The sequence below is a fragment of the Gouania willdenowi genome, chromosome 18, assembly GCF_900634775.1.
Source record: "Gouania willdenowi chromosome 18, fGouWil2.1, whole genome shotgun sequence".
Lineage (NCBI taxonomy): Eukaryota > Metazoa > Chordata > Actinopteri > Blenniiformes > Gobiesocidae > Gouania > Gouania willdenowi.
The window spans coordinates 18,700,016-18,712,930 of NC_041061.1; the positions used below are offsets into that span (position 1 = coordinate 18,700,016).

The window sequence follows — 12,915 nt, forward strand, 5'->3', positions numbered from 1 at the left end:
TCCCTATAACTTAACTAAAAAAAAAAAACTATTGAAATAAAGACGTGTGCTTTTTTTGTTTTTTTAACAGAGGCTATTAATGATCAATGACAAATAAAGATATAACAATTTGTTAACCTAAAAATAAATCACCTGTGGCTAACCTTTAGTTTTAAATCCCTGTTAAAATAACTCAACCAACAAAAACACTATTCTGGAAGAAAATAGAGATTTTAATTGTGTGAGAACAGATTAATTTAACCACCAATGTGCAGGTTAAATATGTATGTTTTATGTGTGGCAAGAAATTAGCAACTAGCATGTGTTATCAAATTCAAGTTACTTTTTGTAGCCTTTCAAATACATTTAGTAAAAAAAAAAAAAAAAATCTTTATAAAGCATTGTGTTCATATGTAAGAATTTGAAGATGCAAGATACTGTTTTATTTCTTGATGTCAATTTATTTTTATTTTAACTGTTTTTAAGTTGCCATTTACATGATCAATTTAAATCAACTTAAATCAAACATTATTCTAAATACTTTTTTTTTAACTGTATAGAATTTATTACACTGTTGTCTTTATTGAGAAGGTATTTTCTCAGCTCCAGGAGGACTTTAATCCAGGTGAGATGAGGCAAAATGGCTCCTTGCAGAGTAAAGGCTGCAGACCCCTGGATTAAATGTACAACAATTATTCAGTATTGGGGCTACATTTTTTTTTATGTAAGTTGCTAATCTGTAGCACATTTTTTTGAAAGTATGAACTTTAGAAGCTTGTTGTAGAGCCACCTTTAAGACTACTGGTTTGTTTTTGCAGCTGAGGCAATCTGGCATGATGGGACTGGACCTTTGTGCAGAACGTGGCGATTGTTCACACCTGGGAAGTAGGATTCCATTGGAACAAGAACATGCATCGTAGCAGTTATTTACCTTCTTGAGCATCTTTGGCGTCTTTATCTTTGATTTCCTCAGAGGTCATCTACTCAAAATAAGCACACACGTATACTTTTTAAGGTTTGTGCAGGAATGGTTGACCTCTGTAGGAATGGTTAGTCTCCAAGCTCGCCCAGCTGCTTTCACTTAGCACGGCTGATTAATCAGCTGTGCTCAGGAGGCAGTGGGCGGAGCCTGCAACAGCAGTGAGCTCCAGCACCTGTGTCAGGTGGAGCGCGTTCACTGGGTTTAGTCGGTGAATGCTTTCTTTTAGCGTGACTTGTTTTCCTAGTGTAGAATGTGCATGTCATTAATTTACCATATTAAAATGAGCTCTGCCTCGAGGCAGGAAGTATCTGTTGGTTTTGTGTGTGAAGGTTTACAGCTTCTATATGTTCAATCCAGAAAAGAATCCATCATTCCATTCATTCACTTTCATACCAGGGGCCAATGGGTGGAGCCACTAACGTGCAAGTCCAACTAAGCCAGAGTATATAAAACAGTATTAAATTTAATCGTAATAAAAGAACCACTCGTTTCAGGTTTAAAAAACGTTGCTTTAAAATATCGTACAATGGGGTTTCGGATCATTTCAAAATGCTGAGGTACAGTGTGGGGTGTCAAACTCTTTTTAGTTCAGGGGCCAAATATGGACCAGTTTGATCTCAAGTGAGCCGCAGATTTTCGGTAGGAAAACAAAAAATTGTGGCATCAATTGTGCCCTAGTTTTTAATATCATTCCCTGTCGGCTCTTGATTGATTTTGTAACCAATGTTTGCGTAATTTAGAAGAATATTGTGGATTTGTTTGTAAGAAATTGCAAGATTTCCACAATTTGCAATCAAAAATGACTGCATTCATGTGATATAAACAAACAAAAACTACAAGCCCCTAAAATCTATTGTAGAGTTTGATTAAATTGGTGAATTATTTGGTAATGTACACAGTGATTTATGTGATGTCATGTTTAGTCTCTCCTGTGGGCCGAATTAGATGCTCTAAATGGCCAGATTTGTCCCCCCGGACCTTGAGTTTGACACGTGGTCTAATACGTCCCTAATTAAAGGTATAGTTTTAAAAATGTAAACTTTTAGAATAAAATGAAGCATGACTATTTCATGTACTTCACCAGGCTGTGAGCAGAACGGCATGTGATTCAAAATGTATTTTTAGATCAAAGCTAGTCTGAAGTATTTTACCTTGAAGCTAACAAACAAAAAGCTAGCTTTACAAAAATCTAAAAATTAACTCACCGAAAACATTTAAGAATACATATAAAATACTTATAAAATTAGATTTGAGCTCTAGTTTGCACTTCTACGTTTACATTAAATACAAAATATGTAAGAAACTAACAATATCCAAGCAATGAGTGACAGATATCAGTCCTAACAGTAACTTCACTAGATTTTGTGACCAATTTCTATTTTATTAAGGGAAATATTATGTATTATTTTAAGACCTTTTTAAGAATTTTGAGTTAACATTAAAAATGCCTCCGATCATGCGATATAAACACCAGGAGCGTTGAGTTTCATTTACACAATGTTTCAGGTTTTCTCTGTCATTTTTTTTAAACTTTCCCCTGCGGACAGAATTGGATGCTCCAACGTGCCCAATTTGGCCCCTGGGCCACGAGTTTGACACTTGTGTTTTAAACTATCACTGAAAATAAGAAGTGATGTTAAAATTGTAGTTAAGATCACTGAGTTCAACAATAGTGCCCCTCATAGCAGATGCTAACTGTAAAACGTAAAAGGGCCTCGATATCATTTTAATTAAATAATCTATCATATATATGTACCTTTTTCACATTTTTATTTTATACTAAAAACAAAGACTATAAAGGTGACCAGAGCATTAGTGCCTAGCTGCATGGTGATATGAGAATAATGGCATTTGCTGCCTAAATTACAGCAACAGGTTGTCATGACAGAAGCAACGACGAGTATCTTCCGGGATCAATGGCATTGTATGGCCGCCACTTGTGTTCAGACACACACGGTGGCGGTGTTTGCGTGGGTGGGTGGGGTCACTTAACGTGTCTTTAGGAAGGTAATCTACTCTCACACATCATGGATCAAAGGCCTGCTCGTCTCATGGTGGGCCACCCTGGTAGTGCTCCATGTTGTGGACACATCCACATCCAGACGAGGGAAAGGAAAAGAAGAAGAAGAAAAAAAAAAGCAGGCAGACGTTGATGGTTGCTATGGAAATGTTCCACAAAGCAAGAAAAGGGGCGAAAAGAGGAGGAAATGGGGATAAGGAGAAAGAAATCAGTCGGTCAATACGTTGCCAAGCAACACTCCACACTAACGAAGCCGGATTCGATAACTTGTTGATAACAGCGGTGTGTGTCTGAAATAGCGGCGTTATTAGCAGTGGCCGTGAAAAAGCCCCTGCTGTGACAAGCACCCAGTGGAGATAAGGGCTAAGACCTTCTATTAAAGCCAGGGTTAGTGGGCCTCACACACACACACACACACTGCAGAACAAAAGACCTTAGCAGACTCACACTATGAAGAACCACACAACAGGACCAAGTGAGTGGTGCTTAAAGATTTCTCTTTTTTTTTTATTCAACTGTTTTTGTTTTTTTTTTTTTTTCCAAACCAGGAATGTACTAGTTTTTTTTTCCTCTGGTTAGAGGTGTTTTTGGGAGGATTGGGAAGGGAAAAGAAGGGGGAAGGGGACCGGGGGGAGGGGACCGGGGGGGGGGGTCGCTGTGATGATTAGACACAAGGGTAAAAAGGGAGAAAAGTGAAGGAGGAGAGGAAACAAAAAAATTTAGAAAAATAAAATAAGCAATAAAGCGTTCACACACAGCGTCCCCAAAAATACAAAGTCTCAAAAACAGCATCACAGGTGGGGAAGCCACCTCGCTCTGTGTTCTCGGCCTCGCCCGCTACTGGCACAAAGACACTTTTACACACACACACACACTTTTTTTTTTTTACCAAACGAGAGGTGAGGGAGCTTAGTGTACCTGCCAACTCCTCCTCCTCCTTTTCTCCCCGCTTCCATACAAACACCATATTTTGCTTTAAAAACACCGTTTTGTTGGGATGACCAAAAGCCAACGAGTCGACCAGTGATACAGCTTTTTTTTTTTTTGACATGAAAATAAAAGAAGAACTAAACAGAAGAAGCGGGGGGAAAAAAGTCCGTCTTGACGTTCTGTTGAGAGAAAGGGGTGTGGGGGGGGGGAGCACGTCGGTGGCCTGAACACAATACAGTGACATTTCCTTCATATTCGGAGTAGAAGTCATTAAAGTCCGGAAAGTTTGTTTGTTTTTTTTTTGTTTTTTTTTTAATTTAACCAACCCATTTTCATCCAAATACTTGTTTTTCACCATTTCAGAGTGGCTGAGGGGATAGTTAACAGACTCTTTATTTGGCTTGTAGGTTATTTTCTAAACTCTGAGCGTGTTTTAAATAGACACAGACATAAAGAACACAAGTCATAGGTGCACAGAAACAAGACTTTTTGAGGCGGATAGAATATTGTTATTTTTTTTTTTCCCCTCTCCCTCTCATTTTTGTCTTTAAAAACCATTTCAACACAGTCAGATACAGTTCAAAAAACTCCTCCGTGGTATAAAACATATCAGAACATCATCGCTGTCGTGATGAACAAAGTCAATTCAGACAAATGTGACACTTAAGTATGAACGATATCTCAATATATGATGATAGATACTGATACAAAAAACACATCTGAGAAATGGCCCAGATTCAAACACTGGTTTCACACAGAAAAAACAAGGCTACAACACTGGAGGCTTTATGCGTGTGTGTGTGTGTGTACGTGTGTGTGCGTGTGTGTGTTTGCATTTGTGTGTCAAAAAGGAAAGGAAAAGCTCTCCGTCGTCACCCAGCACACACAGAAGCCATAAACATATTTGAGCAACACAAAAACAGCTTTATTAGTATGCACATGTGAACATGTCGCACCTCTGAACACAGCGGTGTGTTATTGCCCTCTGAGGTCGAGGTGCTGGGCACGAGTGTGTGTGTGTGTGTGTGTGTTTGTGCTGAGAGAGAGAGAGGAGTGTGTTGACACGAAGGAGAAAACACCGCCACACAATCACACCTTTCATCACAACCCGTGTCCGTCGGGTTAATCACAGAAATCCAGTCATATGAAAGTAATCAGGTTCCTTTTTTAGTGTGTGTGTGTGTGTGTGTGCGTGTGTCAGAAAGAATGTATGTCATTCAATGCAATCAGGAGGCATCTGTGGCAGTCATTAAAAGTGTGAAATGTGTGTTAAAGTGTGTGGGAGGATGTGGTGGGACCGAGTGTACCAACAGCCAGGGGAGGAGGGGGGGGATTTCTCTCGTTGTGTGTACCTGTGTGTGTGTGTGTGTGTGCGTGTGTGTGTGTGTGTGTGCGTGTGTGTGCGTGTGTGTGTGTGAGGCATTTCAACTCAATTTTACAATAACAAAAAAAAAAAAGAAGAAGAAAAAGATTTGAAATGTGCCACCATGTGTGAAGGAGTCGGTATGTGTGCGTGTAACACGCGCTCGCTCCTTTCTATGGTTTAGAGTTCAACTCCAAAAAAAAATCCATTTTCGGCTGTCGGTTCATCACCTCCATTCTGAGACGGAGCTTTCTCTTTTCTTTTTTTTTTTTTGTTTGTCCCCGGTCACTCTCCATCCTTTCCTTCCTTCTTTGAGATCCTTCATCTCTCACTCCGCCCCCCCCCCCCCCCCCCCTTCTCTCTCTCCACCAGTTCTTTTTCGTTATTGTGCAATTGTTTTCCATCACAGCCTTGTCATATTTCCTTCTTTCTTTCCCTCCCTCCCCTCGCATTTTGTTCCTCTTAAAGTTTTGCATTCAGTCGCGTCTTTTATTCCTCCTTCCCAGACGGCGCGCTCTCTGGCCCTATTTTGCTTTATTTGTTGCATTCATATCCTCCGCCCCCCACGCCCCCAACCCTGGCTTCTTTTTTTTTAAAGGCTTGTGGAAAAAAAAACAACAAAACAGGAATAAACTTTCATCGATGGTTCTACCTCAACACGTCCACAAACGAGGTCTAAACTTCAAAACTACAGCATAGTACAAGGAGCTATAAAAATATACACAGAGTTCAGAGACCCTGGTGGGAGGAATAGATGATGGGTGGGGGGGGGGTGAATGAGAGAGGAAATAGGTCTCTGCTCGCCCGGTAAAACTGGGGGGGAAACGATTAAATTAATATACATAAAGTTACGCCGAAAAAAAACAAGGTCAATCTAAGCTGTGACAAAGAAAAACTGCAGATAAAAATATCTAACAACAGAAGTGGGTAGAAAACAATAAAGCAAAAGGAACGGGAAAAAGAAACATCGAAAAATTATTTACGGGGTATTCATATATAGCATCTATAAGTGTTGGTAGCTATTAAAAAAATCTCACTATTTTTTTTTTTTTTGATAATCGCTCACTATTTTGTGTTTTGGTATTTAAGACAAGTCTAAAGAATGCACACGTACTCACAGTCGCACGCGCAAAGCAAATCCCAGGCACGCACACACACGCACACATTATTAAAATATACAAGATTCTGAGTGTCGCTGATCAGACCACCTCAGGCCAGGGCTTGGTCATGTGACCACTGCTGGGTTGAGTCTCAGGTCCCACTTCAATTTGATTTGATTTTTTTTTTTCCTCTGATGAAACAAACACAAACAAACTAGAATCCTAGGGTTGAGTTAGTGGGAGGGGCTAGAGTCTGGCTGGCCAATGGGGGCGGTGGATTATAGGCAGGTGTGGCCTCTGAAGTCAGAGTTCGGTCGGGATTGCAGTTTTTCAGTACTTTTTTTTTCTTTCAAAGTTGAAGTCTTTCTTCTTCTTCGTTTTTCCTCCTTTTTTTTCTAAAAAATATGTCCCGACGTTGGGTCCTTACTCCTACAAAAAAAAAAAAAAAAAAGCATGTGGTGCGCACACACTAAGGTTTCAGGAGCTGACTCTGTAATTCAGCACAGGCGGAGGCTCATTGAGCTCTGAGCTTAGAAGAAGGGGCACTGAGAGGCTCTTACTCCTTTGTTAGGACCGTGTGAAGTAGGGCTATGTACCATTATGACATTGCCCGTTACACACACCTAGTAGCCCATTAGTATGAGAATGAGGTGGGGTGTTGGCAAGAAACTCAACTGTGGCCAGATGTGGGGGGACACAATGGGAAATACTGGTAGAATTGAGGGACTCAGGGTTAGAGCTTTTCTCGTTTGGAGCAAGTAAGAAGGATTAGTTGATAACTGGTGAAGAAGGAATTGGACATGTCCAAGCGAGTAGATCTATGGCCGTCTCATACTTTGTAGTAGATGTTGGCTGGGCTCTGAGGCGGCATTTCCTGGACAATGTAGACGGGGTGTCCGTAGTCCCCGCTCACCTTCTCGTAGTGCGGGCAATAGGCAGAGTCCGACGTCCTCAGAGGGATGATGATGTCGCTGGGTTCGGAACCATTGTTGTTGGAGTTGCTGATGCCTCCCCCGCCACCTCGCTTGGGGCTGGTGAGGGAGGACAGTGACAGCGGAGGGTGGTGGGTGTCTGAGTGCTTGGCATGCCGTCGCCGGTAGCACACGATGCAGATCACGGCAGTGACCAAAAGGAGGAAGGCGGAACCTCCGGCAGCACCGGCGATAAGGGCGATGTTGGAGGTTTGGAAGGGGCCGTTCTCGCCTCTACCATCGTCCCCAAAGGGTCCTCGAGGATGGGTGGCGTTTCCGGCACCACCTGAATGAAAAAGCACAACATTTAGGTTAACAGAAAAATATGGATATGAAGCAATGTTAACTCTTTGTTGTGGCAGTTTGAATGAAAGAGACGAAGTCTAGCTTTAGGGTTGCTGGTCAGATGCGGACACAAGGTTTATTTGTGAAAGGGTTTTGGGGAGCAGATCAAGCACGTAAACAAGCTTTCAGTGTGTACGCCTCAGTGAATCTCATGCTGTTCAGTGTTCTCAGGGTTTTGTATGTTGCTGATAGCGGTAGTCATAACATCGCAGAGCCTCCTCAGGCAGAGACCTTGGTGAATGCTATCAGTGTATGATGGTATCTGGCCTGTTTAGGGCAGTATGATCAGAACTGACCGGGAGAGTTCTGTTAACTTCGAAAAGAATATTGCAAAATAAGCTTATAGCATATACTGTAGACAAACTGATAAAGCTATAGAGCTTTACTAGTGTAAAAGTTCAGTTTCATGGTTGTGTCTTGTTACAGAGATGTAGTACAAGGTCATTTATCATAAAAAATGGGCCAGAGAAATAATACAGCTTGCCTTAACATTTTATCTTTTGGAGCGTGTGAATATACCAAGTATTATTTTTAGGTTCTGTTTCATGTTAGCATACGTCAATGTTTTATCTTTTTCAATAAAGGTTTGGCCCATTTTGTTGCGATTGGGGGGGGGACCCTTAAAATGTTTCATTCTTTAACCCTCGAGGCACCTTTGAAAAAAAAGTTATGCTCTTTGCGCCTCGGTACCAACAACACTATATTTTTTTAATTAAGAAAAACACCAAAAAAAAAAGTATTTTTCTCAAAAATAAGGTGCAAAGTGGAATAATTGGTATGAAGTTTTTACGCCTGGACTAGGTTAGTAATTGTTTGGTACATTGATTTTGAGGTATTATTACAATTAGAGCTATGAACATTTATTGGAAAAAAAAAACAAAAAAAAACTACACTCTTTGAGCTTATATACCAAAACGGTACCCTTCATAAAAGTGTCTTCAAAATGTCATAAAAACCTAACCACAAATGGAAAGTTTTTCATTATATTTTCATTTATCATAAAAACACAATTTTTTTTCAAAAAGTAACATGCAAATTATACATTTTTTCCTCAAAAAATTTGGTGTATTTTGAAGGTAGAGGCTTAGATATATTAGGTATTTATGAGAAAACCACTGTTATATGTCAGGATAATAGTACATCCAAAATACAGTATGTGGTTATAATGGGACCAAATCAGTCCTGAACTCAAAGAGCGTCAGTACATTTTATATCTGCCGTTCTATTCATGTTGCATTAAAAGTGATCATGGAATTATGAACATGACAATAAGATAATACTCCTGGCCATGGTTCATACAATTAATAATAATAATAATAATAATAATAATAATAATAATAATAATAATAATAATGCCTTGAATTTTATATAGCACTTTATCATAGACACTCAAAGCACTTAACAGAATTAAGGCATTATTCTTTCACACCACATTTAGTGGTGGTAAGCTACTATTGTAGCCACAGCTGTCCTAGGGCAGACTGACGGAAGCGGGGCTGCCATAGTGCGCCATCCGTCCCTCCGACCACCAACACTCACTCACACACTACATTCATACTAGGCAATGTGGGTGAAGTGCCTTGCCCAAGGACACAATGACAGATACCACTGTCACCCCACTGTCTTTAAACTGAATGAGATATTGAGAATTTAAAAAACTGAATAAGCAGACGGTACAGGTTGGGTCCCCAACGGTGCCCTGAGGGTTAAAGGGGGGTACAACAGACACACTTTGGGAACCACTGGCATATATACTGTACTGTAATGGTGAAGGTGGAGCGCAATGGTTGGTGGTTGGCTGCACCCAGAGGAATTCAGCTAATCTCACACAGGGTATATGTGGTCTTTTTATTGATGTGATGAAGTGGACAGGAGAGCATATAAAAAGGAGAAGAATGTCTTCAGAGAGTGTGTACGTACTATAAAGTATATACAGTTGCGGACAGCTTGGCTTAGCCGCTGTGTCTATCTAGGTAACACACTCTTATTTCTCTAACCCTAACAACTGTATTTACTTAGTCTTACAGCCACCCACAAAAAGGGACTCTCCCAGTTCTGCTGCTACAAGCAGACCACACACTCCGACTGCCTGCTGGCTTTCTGGCCCGCCTGTCTGTCTGTCTGTCTGTCTGTCTGTAGGTCCGTCGCCGTGACCTGCCTGTTTATTGTGTGTCAAACTGTCCAACTACGCTTTTTGTTTGTCAGCCCACGGCTCCACTTTTGTTGCGTGTCTCTTCAGAAACCTAAGATCTTCACAACCTTGCAGCTTTCTCTCAGCAGGAGGTCAGATCAGAACCCAGCAGGTGGATAGAGACCGTGTGAGTGTAAGTTGTGGACCGGTTAAAGCAGGTAATGTGAGTCTCAGTCATATGGGACATTTTGGATTGGTCAATCATTATTCCTGGCACACGTCCCATTCTTTCCTCGTTCTCGCTCTCTCCTTGCTCGCCCTCGCTCCGTGGCTTTCTCTATCTTGGAGTTATTGTAGCCTTAATGACCTACCTGGCTTTGAGCTCAGCGCCTGGCAACACACGCACAACACTGGAGTACATTGGCGTGCGTGCAAATGCACCCGAACGCAGCTCACCTGCTGCTCGCTCGTCCCCCCCGTTGGGCCGAACTGACTTGGAGCTCTAATGCCCAATGACAATTACGCTCCCCTACTCCTCCGTCTACTTTGTCCCTCCTTCCATTAACCCAACATCATTCATTCTCCATCTCTAAACTGCCGCCTTTCATTACTATATCCCATTTTTTGCTCCCTCCCTCCCTCCCCTGTCACTTTATCACAGTGTTTCTCAAATGGGGGTACGTGATGGCACTACAGGGGGTACTTGAGAGAGAGAAAGGAAAATTAACAAATGAAAGTATTGAAAATATGGGGTTTGATAATGTTTACTTTTAGTTAAAAATGATAATCATACTGAATATTACCGGCAACTCACAAAACGACAACAAAAACACACAAAATAAGACAAAAAATACACTGAATAATAAAAAGAGCAACAACAAAATGACACCAAAAACACACGCACTCAGAGAGAAAAGGAGACAATTTAAAAAATTACCAACAACACACCGAAACCAAAAAAACAAAACACAAATTAAGATAAAAAAGTATACTGAAGAATAAAAAGAATAGACAAACAACAACAACAACATACACAAAATGATCTGGATTAGAACATAAACTGAAAGGAGGGAGGGAGATAGTATAGAAATAAATCTATTTAGGATGCACTGAATACTGTTTCATTCCACTTATTTACAAAATGAGATTATTTAAAATGTGTGTTGTCACTCATTAATTCCATCATTATGATTTATAGATGTTTTTATCGAATTCTTGGTAATATGTTGTCAGAAATAAAAGAAAGGGGGTACTTGACGAAATTTCTATGTAACTCCATATTTCACCTTGTTTTTAGAGTCTAGAGGTTACAGATCATTTAACCGCTGCTTATTTTTATTGTATTTCCTAATAATATGGTAGAGGTTTTTGTTTTTATTGTTATTTAAAGAAAGTTATCAGTACCTAAACATTTTTACATCTACACGGACGAGGTTTAAACTGTGGCTCTGTTAAAATAGAGGAATCGTTGAATAAATAACTTTTGCACTGAACAAAATCCTTCGCAAAATGACATCATTAATGAAAATGCATTCACTTCATGTGTAAACAGGCCCCCTGTTTAGAACCACAGCAGTGACTTCATACATTACCACACAGTCGGCAACATTTAGCTAAAAAGGCTAACACGGTGCAATAGCTTTGTAACTCCATTTATAGTTACTATCAATACACTCTTAAGAGGAACTTTTACTTTTAATAACGTATACAAAAATAATAATAACTTTGTATACGTTATTAAAAGTAAACTAAAATGATGACAGCATGCTTTCTGTCACCTAGCGTTAGCATTAGCAATCATTCAGGCTGTAGTCTGACCACTATAACCAGGTTTGGGATTTCACTTTGTTTATAAAGCATCTTTAAATACAGTATACGTACAATATATACAATCTAATATGAAATATTAGATTGAAAGGAAGCTATAGCGCCTGAGGAGGAGTTTAGTATGCTAAAGTCAGCATATTTGCATTACTTTTGGTTATCACTACATCTAAATAGCACAAATACAGTATGACTGCTTCTACTGGGGGAATTTAATCTCAGTATTTATGTGACAGCTTGATACAAATACATTTTCAGGACAGTAGCTAGCCTATAGCAACGCTACAAGTTGGCTGAGATGCTAGCATGATTAAAAAAATGACTTTTAATGCAGGAAAATTATTTTTTGCTAAAAAAAAAAAAAAATTATAATTCATTTTTGTTTATTTTTGTTTTCAGAGTACGGAGGTAAAGTCACCGGACAGCCCGGTGTCCCGTACTGAGTTTACCTCCGTACTGAGATTATAACCCTAACCTTAACCCAATCCAAAAAACAAAACAAAAATCACGTGAGTGCGCGTGTGCACGCATGCACATACAGTATAAGCGCATATATACGTAATCTCAGTACGATGCGAACACAGTACATGACACTGGGGATATTTTACAAATTAATTTAGTTCTCAGAGTTTGACAGGAGGCTGCAGGAGTCATTTGGTGTCGGATTATGACTTATTCGGCTTAGCGGTTCATACGACATGTTGGTTGAGATGCTAGCAAAATTGAACAACGACTAAAAAAATCCCCACGTTGACTGTTAGTTAGGAAACCATATGCCTGGATTTACCCGGAAATGTCCACTTTTCATGTCTTGTCCTGAGATACTAATGAATGAAATTTTCCGGGTTTCCCAGGGACCTTGAACGCATCTCAGGAACACGTTCATTTAAAAGGCTGTAACTCTGCTAATATTTGCTCTATCTGAGAAAAACCACCAGATTCTGAAAGCTAAAGATTTGCTCTTTAAAGCCAATATTCATTACTTGATTCACGAGGACATGCAGTAATGCATAATAAAGGTGAATGACTTGACTCACCACTGATTCCAGATTTTTTTTTCAAGTCTTTGTTATAAAGAGAGAGAAATACATTTTTAAACTAACAACGTATTTATTTATCATATTTTATTTTTGCCATGACAAGGTAGATTCAACAAAACGTTGTGTACTTTTAGTATGACGATGTCGGCCCAAGTCTCCTCTTTTTTGGTATTTAAAATATGGTCACCCTACCGTTAATCCTCTCTGACCTTGGGGTGGACAGCTAAAAG

The 12,915-nt window shown here is 39.8% G+C and overlaps 1 protein-coding gene across 1 annotated transcript in view; it reads right to left on the minus strand.

Annotated features, from left to right (window-relative positions):
• Positions 1 to 3,565: 3,565 nt before the first annotated feature.
• Positions 3,566 to 12,915, minus strand: part of LOC114480854 (ephrin-B3-like) — a 70,817-nt gene continuing 61,467 nt past the window's right edge. Inside the window, 1 exon segment of the mRNA XM_028475278.1 lies at positions 3,566 to 7,631. Coding sequence (XP_028331079.1) covers positions 7,204 to 7,631 — 428 coding nt within the window. The 3' untranslated portion in view covers positions 3,566 to 7,203.